General features: G+C 45.0%; 1 protein-coding gene across 1 annotated transcript; it reads left to right on the plus strand.

Annotated features, from left to right (window-relative positions):
• Positions 1-21,569: 21,569 nt before the first annotated feature.
• On the plus strand, positions 21,570-22,856 carry LOC109786456 (transcription factor bHLH162). The gene is made up of 3 exons (XM_073498881.1): positions 21,570-21,780; positions 21,899-22,252; positions 22,372-22,856. Exons 1-3 carry the CDS (start codon positions 21,634-21,636, stop codon positions 22,438-22,440), a joined length of 570 nt encoding a protein of 189 aa, XP_073354982.1. The 5' UTR covers positions 21,570-21,633; the 3' UTR covers positions 22,441-22,856.
• Positions 22,857-23,421: the final 565 nt, after the last annotated feature.

Below are 23,421 nucleotides of genomic sequence, written 5' to 3' on the forward strand. Positions count from 1 at the left end.
TATATCTCATGTCTTACTTTTGGTGACTGTTTCGATCTACGACGTGTTGCAGGCCTTCACAGGGCCGTCTCCAATAATTTGGAGCCCTAAGACGAAATATAAATTGGGGCCCTAAAATTTGATGAGTCGACTAAAATTCATGTGCCTGCTTGATATGGATGGATGTGTTATTCTCGTCCTTGAGCAGCCAAGTGAATGAAGTGCCGAGCGGCATGCTTTGCAGTTCTCGAACCTAGAGAAGTAGAGATGCGGAACTTTGTACTTCAGCGGGCTAGAGTTGGACCGCGAAGACCGTGGTGGTGGCCAGATCAGGATGGGGATGGGGTTAGGGGAATTGTTGGAAGCACGAGTGAGTTGGGCCGGGTGCTCCGAGCGGTTTTGAGGGTTTTTAAGGGGAAAACCGACATGGGGTGGAGGTGGGTGAGGCAGAAGAAGCGATCATGGAAAGGGCTTGAGTGAAATGCTCAAGAGCGAGACAATTTTTTTTACCCTTCTATGATATAATTTTCGTTAAAAGTATACCGTTATGTACATACTTACAAGCAGAGTACATCTGCAGCCAACCAACTCCAGGTTTCTCTGACATGAGAAACATCAAATAGAAACAGAATCAAATCAATTCAAGTATGCAATTCACTGACTGAGATAGTCAACATTCTTTGCCTTTGTCCTATGCTTGACCAGCAGAAGATTCTCTTTGAGTCTACGCTTCTAAGACATAATTCCTGGCACTTCATTTTTAAGAATCTTTCCATTCTATTGCATCCAAATATTCCAGCAACCCCTGATGATAATATCTAAAGCAATCTACTTGGGAAAAGTCTGAAGCAGTAACACAACTTCATCAAATAATAGGATTCCCCTATGTCTATTTGGAGAGATTGAACGCCAACAAGATTGAGAAAAGGTACAGTCCCAAAGAAGATGACAACTTTTCTCCTCTATGTTTTCATTTCAAAGCACACATTCAAAAGAATCCATGTGAAAGGATTTCCTATTAAGTAGACCCTTGGTGTTGACTCTATCGTACAATGACAACCAGAAAAAAATTGTGTTCGATCCTGCTTGCACACTTCTAGAGCTAATTAATGAGAAAGCAAACACTAGATTGGCCCATGATGTGCCTTTACATTTTCCTAGAGGATAATACATTTGTTTTCCAGCTATATGACCAAGTATCAGCAGCTGTAGAGAAATTGGCCTTAATGAGTGTCTGCTCAAGTATTAAACTGAAGAAAAGGCTTGATTTGAAAGTGGCCCTCTGCCACTTCTCAGTCAAATTATGATCAACTAGCACTGTTGCCAAGGAGACTTTTTTATTAATGGCAACAGAGTGAAGCTCTGGGAATTGTTGAGCAAAGGGAGGACCATTGCAACTATCTTCCCAAAATAATACTAATTGTCTAGTGCCAACAATGCAATGTGCCACTTCCGTTTATAGTGGAATGAGCTTTAAGTGTGACTACCACTAAAATGAACCCTTCAGTTTTCCATGGGGATGGGTTAATGGATAATATGATTCCCAAATTAGACTAACCCAAGGAAGATCTCTTTGTTGTGAAACTTGTGCAGATTTTGAAGGAACAAAGCTTTAGTTTGTTTGGCAATGTTCAAAACTCATTAGCCCCCATGGCTTTTAGGTTTGCGAACAATCTCCTAGGCAATCAGAGTTGGTCTAGTTTCTTTAGATCCAAGTTTCCTGCACAAATGCCTGAAATACTTGTTGATCTGGTCCAATACTCTCAAAAGGAGTGGCAAGACAACACATGAAATATGTAGGCAAAGAAGAGAAGGCAGACTCAATGAGTTGTAATCTGCAATCATATGAGATTAGAGTTGAGCATCCTGCAATTCTTCTCTCAATTCTCTGCACCAAAGCATTGAAGTCCTCAATTTTGAGCTTGCTTGTGCCGAGAGCCTGTCCCGAGTAGGTAAAAGGGAAGGATCCCAACTGACAACCAATAGTATTTATAATGGATTCGATCTTCCCAGGAGCAATATTAATGGGAATTAACACAAATTTGTTATAATTGACCTTAAGTCCACTCTGAGCAGCGTGTAGTAGGAGGTATTTGACTTGGAGCAGTTGCATATCTTCAACAGGCAAGACCAATATTCTATCATGTACATATTGGATGACAGGGGAATCAGAGCATGAATCAATTTGGAGTGGAGCACATATGGTGTTGTTTCGCATGGCTTCATTAATAATTAACTGTAGAAAATCAGTAAACAAGACAAAGAGTAAAGAAGAGAGGATCTGCTTGCCTCACTCCCCTTTTACAGTGGAATTGTATTCCTGAGATCTTATTTAGCTGAACAACATAAGTACCAGACTCAAATATCATTTTAATCCAGCCAATCCATCTTTGTCCAAATCCTTTGGCCTCCAAAATGTTTAAGATGAGGTTATGCTCAGTGAGATCAAATGTTTCAAAATCCAGTTTAAGAATGATAATCTCCTTCTTGGACTAATAGCATTGGTGAAGGTATTCAAAAGCCCAAGTCAAGCAATCTTGAACCGATCTGGACTTTAAAAACCATATCGATTGACATGAACCAAACTAAGAATGATATTCTGGAGCCTATTTGCGAAAAGATTGGTTATAATCTTAATAGCGTGGTTTAGCAGGGAGATGGGTCTGAAATCACTTGGAAGCATTGGGTTATCCTTCCTTGAGATCAAGGTGACGAAGGAGGTGTTGATACTTCGAAGAATAATATTAGCCTGGAAGAAATCTTGAACTAGATTATAAAAATCTTCATAAATGTTCCAGCAAGACTTGATGAAGGCTCCATTAAAACCATCAGGGCCTGGTGCTTTGTCTGAAGGAAGTTGGTCCACCACAACATCAATCTCTTCTTTAGAAAATGAGCTTCCAAATCTTGAAATCCATTACAACTCTCAAGCAAAGTGCTAAGATCAGAAGCTTCATAAATCTGAGTTGCATTACTTAGTCTCTGCTTGAATGCCCTCCAAAGAGCAACAACCTTTTCATGATGATCAATAACTCTATTTTTAGGATGAGTAAAAAACACAAGGAGCGGGGTGGAGATTAGAACACAGGATGATGCAAAGCTCCTCAGGGACCCGGCCAATCATAATGATATCTCCTTTGGATTTAACTCTTGCTGCAAGCTCATGGGCCACCTGGTTTTGATCCCTCCTGACATGCTGGATCTGAACTTTTCCAAAGGACTGGAGGGTATGCTTAATCTCACAGATAGTGCTGAACAAGATGGAACGGTTCTCCCTTTACAAATTTAATTGTTGGACTAGGAACAAGCAGTCTGATTCCACTATCAATGATCCCCTATACATGCTAGCTAGGTGCTCAATTCCAGCTAGCAGTGCTAAAGCTTCAGCCCCCTTGTCTAGTAGGGTGGAAATATGATTTGATCTGTATTTCATGATTGCTTTGGCTTGGGAAAACTTGGTATTTTCATCCACTAATTTCTCTCTAATAGTAGCTCTCTGTTTTCAATAAGTTCTTTGATAAGATAATAACTTTGGATAGTGCTCCCTAATAATGTTCCAGCTATTCCATTCCTCATTTGCAGTACTCTAGATTCCTCAATTAGATCAAGCATAAAGATAACTTCATTGCAAGCCTTAATAGTAGCAGCAAGGTTGGAAAAAATCTTGAACCAAATCTTGAGACCTTTCCCAAGCTTCTTGAATTTTTTAGTAATCCTTTCAGTACTATCTTGCTCATTTACATTTTGATTCCAAATTCCTTGAACTACGTCTTTGAAATTATTGTGCTCCAACAAAAAATTTCTCAAATCTAAAAAGCATGGATCAAGAGCAAAACATAGGGAATCTCATCCATTTTTTAAGATCAAGATAATTGGCTGGTCACGCACTCACTCATTCCCGGCCAAGGAGTGGGGACCTTGGAAACCGTTGCATGCATGTAACAATGTGTCAGCAAAACTATACTAAATTAAGAAGACAATGCGTGAGAGAAAGGGATGTTTTTAGAAGAAAATTCATGGCACTCGTGTCTCTGAAACGGAGAGATCGCAAGGCCTATCTGCATCTCTAAAGATACTAAGCTCTCTAAAAAAGGAGCTATCTGATTGATTTGAGGTTGTAGGGAGCGCTAGGGCCACATTGTCAGCCGATGAGTTGGCTTGTTCGCCGCTGAGTCCACCTTCCATTCCACACTTCAAAGAGGAGAAATGGTGCAAATTATTGATACACGTAGTCAACAAGCTCACAAACTCCACTATGAAGTGAAAGGTTATACAATAGAAACATCGATACGCCTGTTAACTGAAATTCTTTTCAGTTTTAAGTCAACTAGATCCGAGCCGTTGGATGGGAAAGAAACGGTTGAATGTCTTTTTTCTTCCTCCGAAATGTTTTCTGAACAGACGACAAACAATGCACCCTCTTTCTCCCCTAACCAATTTCTCTCCCTTGCCTTGCTCCGGCGAGCTCCTGAAAGCACTTGAATTATTTCAGGCTTTTCGTTGATGTTCGTTCAGTGGGAGAAGACATTTCGTCGACTACGAAACGACTATAATGACTTCGTCAATCTCAAGATGTTATGCCGGCTCAGTATCTCGGATATGCTCATAGGGTGTGCGTGCGTGTTTTCAAGTGGTGAGTGTATGTGCGTGTTGTGAGCATCTTTGATTGTACTATGTTAAAAAATACGCCAAACCATTGTGTTGTGTTGTATCTTTCTCTGGTATATATATCTGTTGTGTTGTATCTCTCTCTGATATATGAGATGATACGCAAGCTTTGCGTATTTGCGATAAAATACGACAAACTCATGCAAGTTTGATGCTTCACATCCGCTAGATGATCTCATCCTTTTGTCTCTAAGATCAAGCAGAGTCTTCGAGTGATATATAGGATATATACACCTCCGTCTCATAATATAATAACGTTTTTTACACTAATGTAGTGTCAAAAACATTTTTATATTATGGGACGGAGGGAGTAGATTAGATCATTTGAAAATCCTCCGTTTCTTATACGGTGACTAAACGGAGATAGTAATAATACACTGCGCTGGCCGGCATGTCTAAACGCCTATAATTAATAATTAACCGGAGGTTTTGATGCTTAAGCATTTAATTATTTCGTGATAGTAACATCCGTGATAATACACACGTCGCATATATGCATGCTCCACAGGCTGCGAGTCACAGCAGTGCGCCCAGAACACAAAGGACATGATGAAGAAAACCCCTGCCGCTCTCGGCCGCCTGCAGGCCATCACCGTCCTCGTCGCCTTCGTTGCCGCTGCCAACCTTGTCCGGGCTTCCATCGCCCAGGTATGCCCTCCGCCGCCGCCGGAAACAATCCAGCGAACCGACGTCAACCGGCCCGTGACGATCGAGAGGTTCGTGTGCAACATCGAGAACCGCATGGGGAACAAGGACTACGAGATCTCCTTCGGCAACTGCGACAACGGAATGTGGTTCGACGTACGCGACGGCAAGTCGACCGAGTCCCTGTGCTACTATTCGGCGGCCGGCCGGGTGGGGAAGACCGTCAAGAATTTCGGCCAGCCCCTCGTCCTCCCGGCAAGCACCAGTGTGGCGTGCCGGTGGGTTTACGCCGGGAACTACATGGACGGGGTGGAGGTGTGGAGCGAGGACTGGCCGGAGGCGGGGTCGTGCAAGGATGGGGCCGGCGGGATGTGCAGGATCGTGTTCGACGAGCACAAGGTCGTGACCCTCGTCACGGCCAAGGGGAGGAGGGTGCTGGGCGACGTCGCCGTCAAGGAGTGCAGCAAGAACTGGTTCGGGTGGCTGCCGTTCGGGCTCGGCTGCACCTACCCCAAGCACGAGCACCGCTACGTTGGCCGTATCGTGCAGTAACTAGCAAGGACCGTACTATATAACTAGAGGAACAGGCGCGCTTTGCCGCGCCGGGTTAAGAGCTTTGTTCGACCATCCTTGTTGCCGCAGTGTTGCGTCACATGCAAATCTAGTTTTGAATGAAGTGTCATTGCTTGTGATGGCGTTTTACATGAGCTTTCAGATGTATGGTCCTCTAATTTGAATGGCATTTGGATGTATGGTCATTATTTGTGTGACTTGTGTCTGCAATGCAATCTGAAGCACCTTATTGTCTCCATGTGCATGGGTCTCCTATAGTCCGATTCAATATTTTTTTTCGGAAAGAGTCCCGTTTGGTAGGACATGATTTTTACGATGCCCTGTATCTCAAACCTTGTATCTCAAATTTGTTTCGGTTACCAATGATAGTATCTATGCAAAATGCAAACTGCAAGCCAAAATCAGATAGTAAAATATACAATTATCTACTCCCTCCGTCCCACGTGTCAAAAACACTCTTATATTATGAGATAGGGGGAGTAGGTGCAAACAATGTACGTCTGCAACACTCGATTACCAATAAATTTTGATACATAATCTGTAAAACGAACATAAAAAGATGGACAACGCTAACGCCCACACGTGTGGTGGGAGACAAACCCACCCACACGCCATATAGCACACAGATTATGCCATGTCACCGCATGCATGCATGTGGAATTTTTTTTGAATTTTCTGTTTTTAGAATGTTTATCTCTTAAATGAAAAATCCGATTGAAGATCCGTTTTCACCATTAAATCCCTCGCGACGAGATCTTTGAAACTAGATCTCATATCAATATATTTCGACGAATTTTTTTTTGTTAAAAGTTGCCGTGTCTATTGCATATGAATTGCTATGATGGGCTAGAGGATGATCGAGCTACATGTATAGTCTAATTGGTCTCCACAAAATATATAGGCAGAAATTATACATGATGTGGGACCGATCAACTTTCCATAGAGGCAACTTTTTTTAGCCCCCTCTCCATCATCAGTTGATCTGCATAAAAGCACAGGACTATCATAACCTGGTTGACATGCCAAATTATTAGTTCTCCCATATATCACTACATTTACCTGTTTGAAGAACGACTATTGAATTCTGCAGCAGGATGCAAGCCACATAGGACGTACAACTCATGACTACAACATAAGAGCATCTATAGTCGGGCGCCCAAAACCGGCCTCAAATGACCAAATGGCCCGCCCGGTCACGATTTTTCGACCCAGACGAGCCCCTCAAATGCGCCTCAAACGCACGGGCTGACTGGCACCCCTCATATCCAACCAAAATATGGGGCGGATACAGGGGCGCCCAGGCACGCTTGCCATGTTGGTCTGACGGCGGGGCTCCACACGGAAACGTCCGGAAACCCGGCGATCCGACGGACGCCGCGCCCATCACCGCGGTGTGAACACTGGGTGGCGCCGCTCCGGCTCGCCGCCCGAGACCAAATTCAGCTATTTAAGCCGACCGGCGTCCCGCAACCCTAACCCATCCACCTTCCCCCTCTCCACGCCACCAGTCCGAGCCCATCCACCTCATCCGTCTCCAGCTCCGGTGCTCTGCCCACTCCGGCGCTTCGCCATGGTCCGGAGAAAGATCACCTACTACGCAATGCTCACGCCGGAGTGCCGGTACGAGATCCAGCAGGAGATCCCGGTGAGACAGGCTGCACACGCCGCCCGCATCGCTATCGGGCTGCCTCCGGACTCGCCATAGGTGGAGGAGGAGGAGAAGCAACCGGCAGAAGAGGAGGGAGAGGAACTGGCTCCGATGGAGGTGGAGGAGGCGGAGCAGCCGGAGCCAGAGCTGTCGGGCTTCAACATGGAGAAGGCGGAGGCGGAGTTCGCCGTCACCCAATCAGAGAAGATGGCGGAGCAGCAGGCCATCCTGGAGTCCATCCAGGATGATGCCTATGTGGAGGCCAACAGGGCGTTCCTCCGGCAGGAGCAGACGGCGTCTGACACGCTCTTCGCCGAACTCGACACGGAGATAGAGGCAAAGGAGGCTAGAGCAGAGCAGTCGGAGGAGCTGGAGCTGCAGCTCCCGCCCATGCCGCTGGAGCCGGGCGCGGAGATTGTCGGCATCTTCGATGACGAGTAGCTAGGTGATCGACGTAGTACGTAGGTTTATTTAGTTTGCATGTCTTTGTATGGATTTGAGAATCTAGTATGAGATGTCCGGATGTAAGTCTTGAAATTTAAGGGGTCATATTTGACATATTCGGTTGTAGATGCTCTAAGCTACTTTACCAATGAGATATTGAGCTGTCCCAGTAGAGTGAAATTGTTTCAACCATCAATCTGTTACTAGATGATTTAATGAGGCACTCCCTCTGTCTCAAAATATAAAACGTTATGGTCTGCCTTATATTTTGAGCTAGAGTACCTTGTATCCGTAAAACCGTGCAATCTCAGTCAATGGTAAGCATTCCAAAAAGAGGAATAATCTAGAATATTAAAAGATATCATTAAGGTGGTAGGCACAAAACTGCCAAATGGTATAAGAATGGGATTACCAGCTTGATTTCTTGAAGATTGGCAAAACTAATTGCTATATTGAAAAAATTACTTAAAAAAGCTAGTATTGTATGAGATCACATCATGAATAATGCAAAAACAATGTAAACAATAATAGTGAAGGTAGCACTATATGATCGAGAGAAACATCAGACACACTTCCTGGAATGATCAACAAGATAATATGAATTAGATCAAACATATTTTTTAACTCATTAAATTTCGGTATTACCAAATGTTTAATACTAATATAGGTGTTCCTATCAAATGGAGCAATGTCTCAAAAACATATTGACCGGAGCACAAAGTTAAGCATATTCATTCTCGGGCTTCGCTTCGGTACCCCCCCCCCCCCAATCCAGACACACACAAACTGTAGAAGGGCAGATGGCTCATTTCGAGGAAACGTATACCCACCTCGTATTGTAGACGTACCCACCGGCCGTACTGTTGAAAATATGCCCTAGAGGCAGTAATAAATTGGTTATTATCATATTTCCTTATTCATGATAAATGTTTATTATTCATGCTAGAATTGTATTATTGACCGGAAACTTAAATACGTGTGTAAATACATAGACAACACAGTGTCCCTAGTGAGCCTCTACAAGACTAGCTCGTTGATCAAAGATGGTTAAGGTTTTCGAACCATACACATGAGTTGTCATTTGATAACGGAATCACATCATTAGGAGAATGATGTGATGGACAAGACCCAACCGTAAGCTAGCTTAGCATTAGATCATTTAGTTTATTTGCTATAGCTTTCTTCATGTCAAGTATCTGTTCCTTAAACCATGAGATCGTGTAACTCCCTGACACCGGAGGAATACTTAGTGTGTATCTAAACGTCACATCATAACTGGGTGATCATAAAGGTGCTCTACAGGTATCTCCGAAGGTATCTGTTGGGTTGGCATGGATCAAGACTGGGAGTTGTCACTCAGTTTGAAGGAGAGATATCTCTGGGCCCTCTCGGTAGTACAACATCTTAAAGAGCTTGCAAGCAATGTGACTAATGAGTTAGTCACGGGATCTTGTATTACAAAACGAGTAAAGAGACTTGCCGGTAACGAGATTGAACTAGGTATAGAGATACCGACAATTGAATCTCAGGCAAGTAACATATCGCCGGACAAATGGAATTGCATACGGGATTAACCGAATCCTTGACATCGTGGCTCAACCGATAGAAGATCTTCGTGGAATATGTAGGAATCAATATGGGCATCCAGGTCCCGCTATTGGTTATTGACTGGAGAGGTGTCTCGGTCATGACTACATGATTCCCGAACCCACAGGGTCGCACGCTTAACGTTTGTTGACGCTAGAGTTGTATTGGGATATTTTAATATTGGTAACTGAATGTTGTTCGAAGTCTCGGATGAGATTCTGGACGTCACGAGGAGTCTCAGAATGGTCGAGAGGTAAAGATTTATATATGGAAAGTCATATTTTGGGTTCCGGAAAAAAGTGCAGTTTTTTCGGTATTGTACCATGAAGCTTCTAGAAGGTTCCGAAGGATTTCTGCAGGGGTCCGGAAGTCCACAAGTGGGTCCACCATGATCCAAGGGCTAGCATGGGCTTAGGGGAGGCGCCCTGGCCTTATCGGGCTAGGCGCACCAAGTCCTCAAAAGCCCATGTGGCTAGGGAAGTAAAAAAAGAAGGAGTCCTAGTAGGAATAGGATTGGACTTGGAGTCCAAGTTCTCCCCCCCTTGGCTGCGCCCTAGGGCTTGGAGGGGTTGTTCCCCATGCCCCTCCACTTATATATATAGAGGGGAGGGGGCGCCCCAAGAGGACACACCAAGATCTTGGCGCCCCTCTCTCTCTCTCGTTACTCCATAGTTCCTCCATCCTCGTTCCAGTAGCGCTTGGCGAAGCCCTGCTGAACTAGCTCCACTACCACCATCACCACCACATCATCGTGATAGTTGTGATCTCATCTACTTCTCTGCCTTCTTTTGCTAGATCAAGGAGGAGGAGACGTCATTGAGCCGCACGTGTGCTAATCTCGAAGGTGTCGTCCGTTCAGCACTAGACCGGTTGGATCGTGAACGGATCGCGAAGAGTACAACTATATCAACCGCGTTATATTATATACGCTTCCGCTTTCGGTCTACGAGGGTACGCAGACACACTCTCCCATCTCGTTGCTATGCTTCTTCCAGATAGATCTTGGGTGTTCTTAGGAGTTTTTTTTATTTTCATGCTTCATTCCCCATCACGTACCGATACGCGCGCCCTTGCAAAAAAATCCATGATCACGCCCGCCTAGGCAAAAAAAAAGAAAAAAACTTGCATGATCTCGCCGCCCGCCCGGCGATCACACGCCTCCTGATCCATTTGCCCAACTGGTCAATCGCCACCGGTGGCCGGAGGTGTGGAAGACCGTCGTCACCGGCTTCGGACGTTGTTCGAACCCCATCATATGCCGCTTCTCACCGTCCCTATTGAAGGAAATATGCCCTAGAGGCAATAATAAAGTTATTATTTATTTCCTTATTTCATGATAAATGTTTATTATTCATGCTAGAATTGTATTAACCGGAAACATAATACATGTGTGACTACATAGACAAACAGAGTGTCACTAGTATGCCTCTACTTGACTAGCTCGTTAACTAAAGATGGTTATGTTTCCTAACCATAGACATGAGTTATCATTTTATTAACGGGATCACATCATTAGGAGTATGGTGTGACTGACTTGACCCATTCCGTTAGCTTAGCACTCGATCGTTTAGTATGTTGCTATTGCTTTCTTCATGACTTATACATGTTCCTATGACTATGAGATTATGCAACTCCCGTTTACCGGAGGAACACTTTGTGTGCTACCAAACGTCACAACGTAACTGGGTGATTATAAAGGTGCTCTATAGGTCTCTCCGAAGGTACTTGTTGGGTTGGCGTATTTCGAGATTAGGATTTGTCACTCCGATTGTCGGAGAGGTATCTCTAGGCCCACTCGGTAATGCACATCACTATAAGCCTTGCAAGCATTGCAACTAATGAGGTAGTTGCGGGATGATGTATTACGGAACGAGTAAAGAGACTTGCCGGTAACGAGATTGAACTAGGTATTGATACCGACGATCGAATCTCGGGCAAGTAACATACCGATGACAAAGGGAACAACGTATGTTGTTATGCGGTCTGACCGATAAAAGATCTTCGTACAATATGTGGGAACCAATATGAGCATCCAGGTTCCGCTATTGGTTATTGACCGGAGACATGTCTCGGTCATGTCTACATAGTTCTCGAACCCGTAGGGTCCGCACGCTTAAAGTTTCGATGACAGTTATATTATGAGTTTATATGTTTTGATGTACTGAAGGTTGTTAGGAGCCCCGGATGTGATCACGGACATGACGAGGAGTCTCGAAATGGTCGAGACATAAAGATTGATATATTGGAAGCCTATATTTGGATATCGGAAGTGTTCCGGGTAAATCGGGATTTTACCGGAGTACCAGGGGTTACCGGAACCCCCCCCCCGGGGGGGGGGCTTAATGGGCCTACATGGGCCATAGTGGAAATAGAGGGCAGCAAGGGGAGTGTGGGGCGCGCCCCCCCCCCCAAGGCCCAAACCGAATTGGTTTAGGGCAAGGGGGCCGGCCCCCTCTTTCCTTCTCCTCCTCTCCCTTTCCTTCCCCCTCTCCTACTCCTACTAGGAATAGGAGGAGTCCTACTCCTAGTGGGAGTAGGACTCCCCCTTGGCGCGCCTCTCCCTGGCCGGCCGCCTCCTCCCCTTGCTCCTTTATATACGGGGGCAGGGGGCACCCCATAGACACAACAATTGATCGTTTGATCTTTTAGCCGTGTGCGGTGCCCCCCTCCACCATAGTCCACCTCGATAATACTGTAGCGGTGCTTAGGCGAAGCCCTGCGTCGGTAGAACATCATCATCATCACCACGCCGTCGTGCTGACGAAACTCTCCCTCAACACTCGGCTGGATCGGAGTTCGAGGGACGTCATCGGGCTGAACGTGTGCTAAACTCGGAGGTGCCGTGCATTCGGTACTTGATCGGTCAGATCGTGAAGACATACGACTACATCAACCGCGTTGTGCTAACGCTTCCGCTTTCGGTCTACGAGGGTACGTGGACAACACTCTCCCCAACAGTGGCATCCGAGCCAGGTTTTATGCGTTGATGTTATATGCACGAGTAGAACACAAGTGAGTTGTGGGCGATATAGGTCATACTGCTTACCAGCATGTCATACTTTGGTTCGGCGGTATTGTTGGATGAAGCGGCCCGGACCGACATTACGCGTACGCTTACGCGAGACTGGTTCTACCGACGTGCTTTGCACATAGGTGGCTGGCGGGTGTCAGTTTCTCCAACTTTATTTGAATCGAGTGTGGCTACGCCCGGTCCTTGCGAAGGTTAAAACAGCACCAACTTGACAAACTATCGTTGTGGTTTTGATGCGTAGGTAAGAACGGTTCTTGCTAAGCCCGTAGCAGCCACGTAAAACTTGCAACAACAAAGTAGAGGACGTCTAACTTGTTTTTGCAGGGCATGTTGTGATGTGATATGGTCAAGACATGATGCTAAGTTTTATTGTATGAGATGATCATGTTTTGTAACCGAGTTATCGGCAACTGGCAGGAGCCATATGGTTGTCGCTTTATTGTATGCAATGCAATCGCCCTGTAATGCTTTACTTTATCACTAAGCGGTAGCGATAGTCGTAGAAGCATAAGATTGGCGAGACGACAACGATGCTACGATGAAGATCAAGGTGTCGCGCCGGTGACGATGGTGATCATGACGGTGCTTCGGAGATGGAGATCACAAGCACAAGATGATGATGGCCATATCATATCACTTATATTGATTGCATGTGATGTTTATCTTTTATGCATCTTATCTTGCTTTGATTGACGGTAGCATTATAAGATGATCACTCACTAAATTATCAAAGTAGAAGTGTTCTCCCTGAGTATGCACCGTTGCGAAAGTTCTTCGTGCTGAGACACCACGTGATGATCGGGTGTGATAGGCTCTACGTTCAAATATAACGGGTGCAAAATAGTTGCACACGCGGAATATTCAGGTTAAGCTTGACGAGCCTAGCATATAACAGATATGGCCTCGGAACACGGAGACCGAAAGGTCGAGCGTGAATCATATAGTAGATATGATCAACATAGTGATGTTCACCATTGAAACTACTCCATCTCACGTGATGATCGGACATGGTTTAGTTGATTTGGATCACGTGATCACTTAGAGGATTAGAGGGATGTCTATCTAAGTGGGAGTTCTTAAGTAATATGATTAATTGAACTTTAATTTATCATGAACTTAGTCCTGGTAGTATTAGCATATCTATGTTGTAGATCAATAGCTCGCGTTTAGCTCCCCTGTTTTATTTTTGATATGTTCCTAGAGAAAACTAAGTTGAAAGATGTTAGTAGCAATGATGCGGATTTGATCCGTGATCTGAGGATTATCCTCATTGTTGCACAGAAGAATTATGTCCTTGATGCACCGCTAGGTGACAGACCTGTTGCAGGAGCAGATGCAGACGTTATGAACGTTTGGCTAGCTCAATATGATGACTACTTGATAGTTTAGTGCACCATGCTTAACGGCTTAGAATCAGGACTTCAAAAACGTTTTGAACGTCATGGACCATATGAGATGTTCCAGGAGTTGAAGTTAATATTTCAAGCAAATACCCGAGTTGAGAGATATGAAGTCTCCAACAAGTTCTATAGCTAAAAGATGGAGGAGAATAGCTCAAGCAGTGAGCATGTGCTCAGATTGTCTGGGTACTACAATCGCTTGAATCAAGTGGGAGTTAATCTTCCAGATAAAATAGTGATTGACAGAATTCTCTAGTCACCATCACCAAGTTAGTAGAACTTCGTGATGAACTATAGTATGCAAGGGATAACGAAAGTAATTCCCGAGCTCTTCGCAATGCTAAAATCGACGAAGGTAGAAGTCAAGAAAGAGCATCAAGTGTTGATGATTAACAAGACCACTAGTTTCAAGAATAGGGGCAAAAGGAAGAAGGGGAACTTCAAGAAGAACGGCAAGCAAGTTGCTGCTCAAGTGAAGAAGCCCAAGTCTGGACCTAAGCCTGAGACTGAGTGCTTCTACTGCAAAGGAACTGGTCACTGGAAGCGGAACTGCCCCAAGTATTTGGCGGATAAGAAGGATGGCAAAGTGAACAAAGTTATATTTGATATACATGTTATTGATGTGTACTTTACTAGTGTTTATAGCAACCCCTCAGTATTTGATACTAGTTCAGTTGCTAAAGAGTAGTAACTCGAAACAGGAGTTGCAGAATGAACAAAAACTAGTTAAGGGCGAGGTGACGATGTGTGTTGGAAGTGGTTCCAAGATTGATATGATCATCATCGCACACTCCCTATACTTTCGGGACTAGTGTTGAACCTAAATAAGTGTTATTTGATGTTTGCGTTGAGCATGAATATGATTTGATCATGTTTATTGCAATACGGTTATTCATTTAAGTTAGAGAAAATTGTTGTTCTGTTTACATGAATAAAAACCTTCTATGGTCATACACACCAACGAAAATGGTTTGTTGGATCTCGATCGTAGTGATACACATATTCATAATATTGAAGCCAAAAGATGCAAAGTTAATAATGATAGTGCAACTTATTTGTGGCACTGCCGTTTAGGTCATATTGGTGTAAAGCACATGAAGAAACTCCATGCTGATGGAATTTTGGAATCACTTGATTATGAATCACTTGATGATTGCGAACCATGCCTTATGGGCAAGATGACTAAAACTCCGCTCTCCGGAACAATGGAGCAAGCAACTGACTTATTGGAAATAATACATACTGATGTATGCAATCCGATGAGTGTTGAGGCTCGCGGCGGGTATCGTTATTTTCTGACATTCACAGATGATTTAAGGAGATATGGGTATATCTACTTGATGAAACATAAAGTCTGAAATATTTGAAATGTTCATATAATTTCAGAGTGAAGTGGAAAATCATCGTAACAAGAAAATAAAGTTTCTACGATCTGGTCGTGGAGGAGAATATTTGAGTTACGAGTTTGGTCTTCAATTAAAACAATGTGGAATAGTTTCACAAACTCATGCCACCTGGAACACCACAGCGTAATGGTGTGTCCGAACGTCATAACTGTACTTTATTGGATATAGTGCAATCTATGATGTCTCTTACCGATTTACCACTATCGTTTTGGGGTTATGCATTAGAGACAGCTGCATTCACATTAAAAAGGGCACCATCTAAATCCGTTGAGACGACACCGTATGAACTGTGGTTTAGCAAGAAACATAAGCTGTCGTTTCTTAAAGTTTGGAGTTGCGATGCTTATGTGAAAAAGTTTCATCTCGATAAGCTCAAACCCAAGTCGGAGAAGTGCGTCTTCATAGGATACCCAAAGGAGACAGTTGGGTACACCTTCTATCACAGATCTGAAGGCAAAACATTCGTTGTTAAGAATGGATCCTTTCTAGAGAAGGAGTTTCTCTCGAAAGAAGTGAGTGGGAGGAAAGTAAAACTTGATGAGGTAACTGTACCTGCTCCCTTATTGGAAATTAGTTCATCACAGAAATCTGTTCCTGTGACTCCTACACCAATTAGTGAGGAAGCTAATGATGATGATCATGTAACTTTAGATCAAGTTACTACCAAACCTCGTAGGTAAACCAGAGTGAGATCCGCACCAGAGTGGTACGGTAATCCTGTTCTGGAGGTCATGTTACTTGACCATGACGAACCTACGAACTATGAGGAAGCGATGATGAGCCTAGATTCCGCGAAATGGTTTGAGGCCATGAAATCTGAGATAGGATCCATGTATGAGAACAAAGTGTGGACTTTGGTTGACTTGCCCGATGATCGGCAAGCCATAGAAAGTAAATGGATCTTCAAGAGGAAGACGGATGCTGATAGTAGTGTTACTATCTACAAAGCTAGAATTGCCGCAAAAGGTTTTCGACAAGTTCAAGGTGTTGACTACGATGATAGTTTGTCACTCGTATCTATGCTTAAGTCTGTCTGAATCATGTTAGCAATTGCCGCATTTTATGAAATCTGGCAAATGGATAAACAAAACTACATTCCTTAATGGATTTATTAAAGAAGAGTTGTATCTGATGCAACCAGAAGGTTTTGTCAATCCTAAAGGTGCTAACAAAATATGCAAACTCCAGCGATCCATCTATGGACTGGTGCAAGCATCTCGGAGTTGGAATATACGCTTTGATAAGTTGATCAAAGCATATAGTTTTATACAGACTTGCGGTGAAGCCTGTATTTACAAGAAAGTGAGTGGGAGCACTACAGCATTTCTGATAAGTATATTGTTGATCAGAAATAATGTAGAATTATTCTGCAAAGCATAAAGGAGTGTTTGAAAGGAGTTTTTCAAAGAAAGACCTCGGAGAAGCTGCTTACATATTGAGCATCAAGATCTATAGAGATAGATCAAGACGCTTGATAAGTTTTCTCAATGAGTACATACCTTGACAAGATTTTTAAGTAGTTCAAAATGGAACAGTCAAAGAAAGAGTTCTTGCCTGTGTTACAAGGTGTGAAATTGAGTAAGACTCAAAGCCCGACCACGGCAGAAGATAGAAAGAGAATGAAAGTCATTCCCTATGCCTTGGCCATAGGTTTTATAAAGTATGCCATGCTGGGTACCAGATCTATTGTATACCCTACACTGATTTTGGCAAGGGAGTACAATAGTGATCTAGGAGTAGATCACTGGACAGCGGTCAAAATTATCCTTAGTGGAATAAGGATATGTTTCTCAATTATGGAGGTGACAAAAAGGTTCGTCGTAAAGGGTTACGTCGATGCAAGTTTTAACACTGATCATGACTCTAAGTCTCAATCTGGATACATATTGAAAGTGGGAGCAATTAGCTAGAGTAGCTCCGTGCAGAGCATTGTTGACATAGAAATTTGCAAAATACATACGGATCTGAATGCGGCAGACCCGTTGACTAAACTTCTCTCACAAGCAAAACATGATCACACCTTAGTACTCTTTGGGTGTTAATCACATAGCGATGTGAACTAGATTATTGACTCTAGTAAACCCTTTGGGTGTTGGTCACATGACGATGTGAACTATGGGTGTTAATCACATGGTGATGTGAACTATTGATGTTAAATCACATGGCGATGTGATCTAGATTATTGACTCTAGTGCAAGTGGGAGACTGAAGGAAATATGCCCTAGAGGCAATAATAAAGTTATTATTTATTTCCTTATTTCATGATAAATGTTTATTATTCATGCTAGAATTGTATTAACCGGAAACATAATACATGCGTGAATACATAGACAAACAGAGTGTCACTAGTATGCCTCTACTTGACTAGCTTGTTAACTAAAGATGGTTATGTTTCCTAACCATAGACATGAGTTGTCATTTGATTAACGGGATCACATCATTAGGAGAATGATGTGATTGACTTGACCCATTCCGTTAGCTTAGCACTCGATCGTTTAGTATGTTGTTATTGCTTTCTTCATGACTTATGCATGTTCCTATAACTATGAGATTATGCAACTCCCGTTTACCGGAGGAACACTTTGTGTGCTACCAAACGTCACAACGTAACTGGGTGATTATAAAGGTGATCTATAGGTGTCTCCGAAGGTACTTGTTGGGTTGGCGTATTTCGAGATTAGGATTTGTCACTCCGATTGTCGGAGAGGTATCGCACATCACTATAAGCCTTGCAAGCATTGCAACTAATGAGTTAGTTGCGGGATGATGTATTACGGAACGAGTAACGAGACTTGCTGGTAACGAGATTGAACTAGGTATTGAGATACCGATGATCGAATCTCGGGCAAGTAACATACCGATGACAAAGGGAACAACATATGTTGTTATGCGGTCTGACCGATAAAAGATCTTCGTACAATATGTGGGAACCAATATGAGCATCCAGGTTCCGCTATTGGTTATTGACCGGAGACATGTCTCGGTCATGTCTACATAGTTCTCGAACCCGTAGGGTCCGCACGCTTAAAGTTTCGATGACATTTATATTATGAGTTTATATGTTTTGATGTACCGAAGGTTGTTCGGAGTCCCGGATGTGATCACGGACATGACGAGGAGTCTTGAAATGGTCGAGACATAAAGATTGATATATTGGAAGCCTATATTTGGATATCGGAAGTGTTCCGGGTAAAATCGGGATTTTACCGGAGTACCGGGGGTTACCGGAACCCCCCCCCCCCCCGAGGGCTTAATGGGCCTACATGGGCCTTAGTGGAAATAGAGGGCAGCAAGGGGAGTGTGGGGTGCGCCCCCCCCCCCCAAGGCCCAAACCGAATTGGTTTAGGGCAAGGGGGGCCGGGCCCCTCTTTCCTTCTCCTCCTCTCCCTTTCCTTCCCCCTCTCCTACTCCTACTAGGAATAGGAGGAGTCCTACTCCTAGTGGGAGTAGGACTCCCCCTTGGCGCGCCTCTCCCTGGCCGGCCGCCTCCTCCCCTTGCTCCTTTATATACGGGGGCAGGGGGCACCCCATAGACACAACAATTGATCGTTTGATCTTTTAGCCATGTGCGGTGCCCCCCTCCACCATAGTCCACCTCGATAATACTGTAGCGGTGCTTAGGCGAAGCCCTGCGTTGGTAGAACATCATCATCGTCACCACGCCGTCGTGCTGACGAAACTCTCCCTCAACACTCGGCTGGATCGGAGTTTGAGGGACGTCATCGGGCTGAACGTGTGCTGAACTCGGAGGTGCCGTGCGTTCGGTACTTGATCGGTCAGATCGTGAAGACGTACGACTACATCAACCGCGTTGTGCTAACGCTTCCGCTTTCGGTCTACGAGGGTACGTGGACAACACTCTCCCCTCTCGTTGCTATGCATCACCATGATCTTGCGTGTGCGTAGGAATTTTTTTTTGAAATTACTATGTTCCCCAACACCTATTCCATGCCTCGTATCATGTAGGCACTGACCACCCCCGACGTCCCACGCTGCGTCTGCTGCCACTAACCGCAGTCGTCCCCCGCCGCAGATCCGGCCCATAACCTCGCGGCTTCCTCGTCTTCCACGCCACCGCCGGCTATAATCACGCCGGAGGCCCCTGCCTCAAGGCCTCGTCGGCCTTGACCAACGACGTCAACACCGTCACCCAAGGTTTGCCATCTAAACCTAGCATGACGGATTGAAGTGATTTAGTTTTTGTAAAAGATTAGTTTAAATTGTTTTAATCTTGCAATTTATTCATCGGCATGACCCACTATATGAACTTTAACACGAGATAAAATTTATTTATCAATGTTGTGCAATGTTGCTAGTTAGGTGTGTTCACATGGATGAAGTAACCGCATTCACGGGCGATGAGAATGGTACTGATAAGGTCACTCTGACCTATAACAATAGTATTAACGAAGATGATGACAACAGTGACAACGAATCATGCTCGTCATATGATATCTTACCTTCGGAGGATTTTGAAAATAATGAACTTCGTGCAAACAATAAAAACATAAGTGATGTTTATTTTGATTACATATTTGAATTTGCACAGTACCGTATGGCTAATTATTTGTCTATGTATAATAATTTACACGAAGATGTGGACGTTGAGAATTAGCAAAACAATTTCCAGGGATCATTCACCGATAACTTGAGCCAGGTTTGTTCAATCATTTTGTACGGCGTGAAGTAGTATGAAATAAATGGTAGTAATTGACATAGTTTCATATGTAATTTTGTAGGAGGGGTCAGATGGTCCTAGCGGTGATCACGGCGAAGCAGAGATGGACAATGCATGAGGAGGCTCAAAACCAGCAGCGGATGCTGGAGACACATTGGAAGGTCATGGCTTTGACATTTCGGTCCCAAGGGGATGCATACATATTCTACAACAAGCACCCCAAAGAGCGTGGGTTTAGCATCAGGAGGGAGAAGGTGAAACGAGGGAAAGGGCCTTCAGGAATTATTTGGTTCAGACGGTTCCTTTGCTCTAGGGCAGGGAAAAGGCAAAGCAAATTCATAACCATGGAGGGCCGCACCCACAGGCTTAGACCCGAGACTCGTTGTGAGTGTGGTGCGTAGATGGTGGTGAAGTTGGACAGAGCACGTGGAGTTTGGTTCGTCGCGTCATTCATGGACGATCACAACCACGCGCTAGCGTGACCCGACGAGGTCCCATTTTTGTAGTCACACAAATGGATTGAAGATGGCACGAAAGCAGAGATATTGGCGATGCAAGGGGTTGGGATCAGAAAGCATATAATGGTCTACAACTTCATCTACAGCTATGGTTTGTCTGATAAGTGCGGACTTATTAGGTAGACGTTTACAATCTGTGTTGCAGAGAGAAAATGAAGGTCATGGCAAAGGGTGATGCTGAGACGGCAGTGGGCATTATGAGGAGCAGAAAGTCGAAGGACCCTGACTTCTTCTTTGAGTACGTGCTTGATAAGGAATGGCGGTTGAAGAGTATGTTCTGGTGCGATGCACAGTCACGGAGGGACTATTAGGACTACGGAGATGTGGTCGTGTTTGACAAAACATATAAGATGAAAAAATATGGTATTGCCGTTCATCCCCTTTGTCGGTGTTAATAACCTCCGTTATACCACTGTTTTTGGTTGTGCCGTTGTTTCTAACGAGACCGAAGGGACATACGTGTGGCTGCTTCAGACATCTATGCGCGCAAACTGTCAGCAGAAGCCAAAGTCAGTAATCATAGACGGTGACGATGCAATGTTCGGAAACCTGCGCAAATCCTCATCTGACTCCTACGTCATTTAATAATTAATCATGTAAAAAAACCTGTGCAAATCTTGGCGTAAAATCAAATGGTGTAGAAGTTAGACGAGACATGGTTAATTCTCATCTGGATAGATGAGAGCTAGCCACACCAATCCATATTTTTTTCATCCGGTGACAAACTAGAGCATTTACCTCAACTATTTATCATATTCTTATATGGACGGTGCTGAAACTAAGCTTGGCGGTGACAGAGCAACAAGGTCATGGTCCTTGGTCTAAAAGCTAAAGAAATGCTTAACTTCTCCTGGGTGCATTCCACATCAAACGACTCGGGCGGATATTGACTAGCACAGTAGATGAACATAAGCATATATATAGCTCGCACGGCGAGGCCGAACGAGTATCACACCGGGCAACTAAGCGCGTGACCGTCTACGAGCCACGGTGCGAACGTAAGTATACGTACATACACGCTGACCACGACCACGACCGAACAGCCCGCCGGTCATCATGGCGATGCCGCCTCCTCCTCCGCCCCCTCTTCATCCTGTGACGGCCGGCGGCAAGCCTGAACGGAAGACGGTGGAGCGCAACCGCCGCAACCAGATGAACGCGTTGTACTACCGCCTGGACACGCTCGTCCGCGCCGGCGGCGCCGCCCCTTCTCCCGCAGTTCGTGCACACATTTTATATCGATTGACCTCATATGTATATGTGTTTATATATACGCGCCACGCGCATGCATGCACTCATAGTGATGATTTTGTATGTACAGCCGGCGGCGGCGACTAGGCCTGACAGGCTCGGGGAGGCGGCGGCGTACATAAGCCGGACGGCGGAGCGGGTGGAGAGGCTCAAAGATAGGAAGCGCGAGCTGACGGCGGCCAGGGCGGCGTCGACAACCGAACTGGGCTCCGGCTCTGGTTCCTCATCGGGGGCGTCAACCGTCGTGGTGGAGGTTCAGCATCTTGGCTCCGGTCTGCACGGCATCCTCGTCACCGGCGCCCCTCCCAGCGACGGCTCGTTGTTCCACCGCGCCGTCCGCGCGGTCGAGGAGGCCGGAGGCGAGGTGCAGAACGCGCACTTCTCCGTGGTCGGCGCCAGGGCCGTGTACACCATCCACACGCTGGTGAGCCAGCTCGCGCGTCAACCATTAGACATTTCGGATTACAATCTGTCCCTCTCTCCAAATATGATCTAGCGTACATGATGATATCTTTAACGAGGAGCTATATATCGATCTTGTAGATTGGAGAGCAGCAGGGCAGCATCGAGAGGGTGGTGCAAAGGCTCAAGGAAACAGTACGTGGACGCTAAGATCCCGTCATGAACGAGGGAAATTCTCCTTAATCCCAGACAGAACAAAACTATTTCATGTGACACTGATTCCAGATTTGTGTGCTGTATTGTACAAGCCCTAAAATTAGTACTAGTACTTACTAGTACTAGTAACGCTAGCTAGTTGGCCAGCATGCATACGTAGGGCATGCAATTCAACTTGGGCAATTAGCGTGTTGGTTATCGATCAGTCAACGCGCGCGGCATGCAAGGAGAGCTGCCTACCCATACTGTTCTCTGTTGTTGCTGGTATGATGGCTCAAAATACCAGTCCTCGCGGCGTGGGGACGCACGACAGATTATTCAGTTGGTAATTTACCAAACTCTAGCGGTCTAGCCCTATGTATGCAGATTGCAGATGATCTATGAATACTATGTGTGTGGTTTCTTATTCTCGAAAGATGCGTCCAACATTCTTAGAGCATCTCTAGTGGATCCCTACAAAATGATAAAGTAAACGGTCGAGTAAAGCTTAGACAACCGATAAATAGCAAAACTGTTACTGTAGGTACAAAATAGCTTGACTATGACTGGTCATTCCCGGTACCAGCCGAGCAGTGTAGTAGCCCTCGGAAATCGTTGCACCCAGCAGCGCGTACGTGGTAAATGGATGTTTCTGCAAGGAGATTCATGACACGTACCCAGGTGTCTGAAACGGAGAGATCAGTAAATGCACTGCCAGCCCAAAAGCATGTAATGAACCGGAGCCCAAACGCATGCACGTTTCCCAGTCTGTAATTGAACCTGAGAACGCACGACACGACCAATAAATAGGGAGATCGATCCATGTGCGCTGCATTGCATTCCCGGCCAAACGCCACACAAAACAACAAATAACCACGGCATGGAGAAAGCCTCGGATCACCGTCGACTGGCGCCCGCCATAGTCGTCACCTTGATCGCCACCGTCGTCGTACTGTCCCCTCTCCCAGCCGCCGCCGAACAACACCCACCGGCGCC

The sequence above is a fragment of the Aegilops tauschii genome, chromosome 5 (genome assembly GCF_002575655.3).
Source record: "Aegilops tauschii subsp. strangulata cultivar AL8/78 chromosome 5, Aet v6.0, whole genome shotgun sequence".
NCBI classification, from domain to species: domain Eukaryota; kingdom Viridiplantae; phylum Streptophyta; class Magnoliopsida; order Poales; family Poaceae; genus Aegilops; species Aegilops tauschii.

Coding starts and splice junctions, on each gene's coding strand:
- LOC109786456 (XM_073498881.1), top strand. CDS start 21,634: ATGGCGATGCCGCCTCCTCCTCCGCCCCCTCTTCATCCTGTGACGGCC. Junction 21,781..21,898: donor TCGTCCGCGCCGGCGGCGCC/GCCCCTTCTCCC, acceptor TTGTATGTACAG/CCGGCGGCGGCGACTAGGCC. Junction 22,253..22,371: donor TGTACACCATCCACACGCTG/GTGAGCCAGCTC, acceptor TCGATCTTGTAG/ATTGGAGAGCAGCAGGGCAG.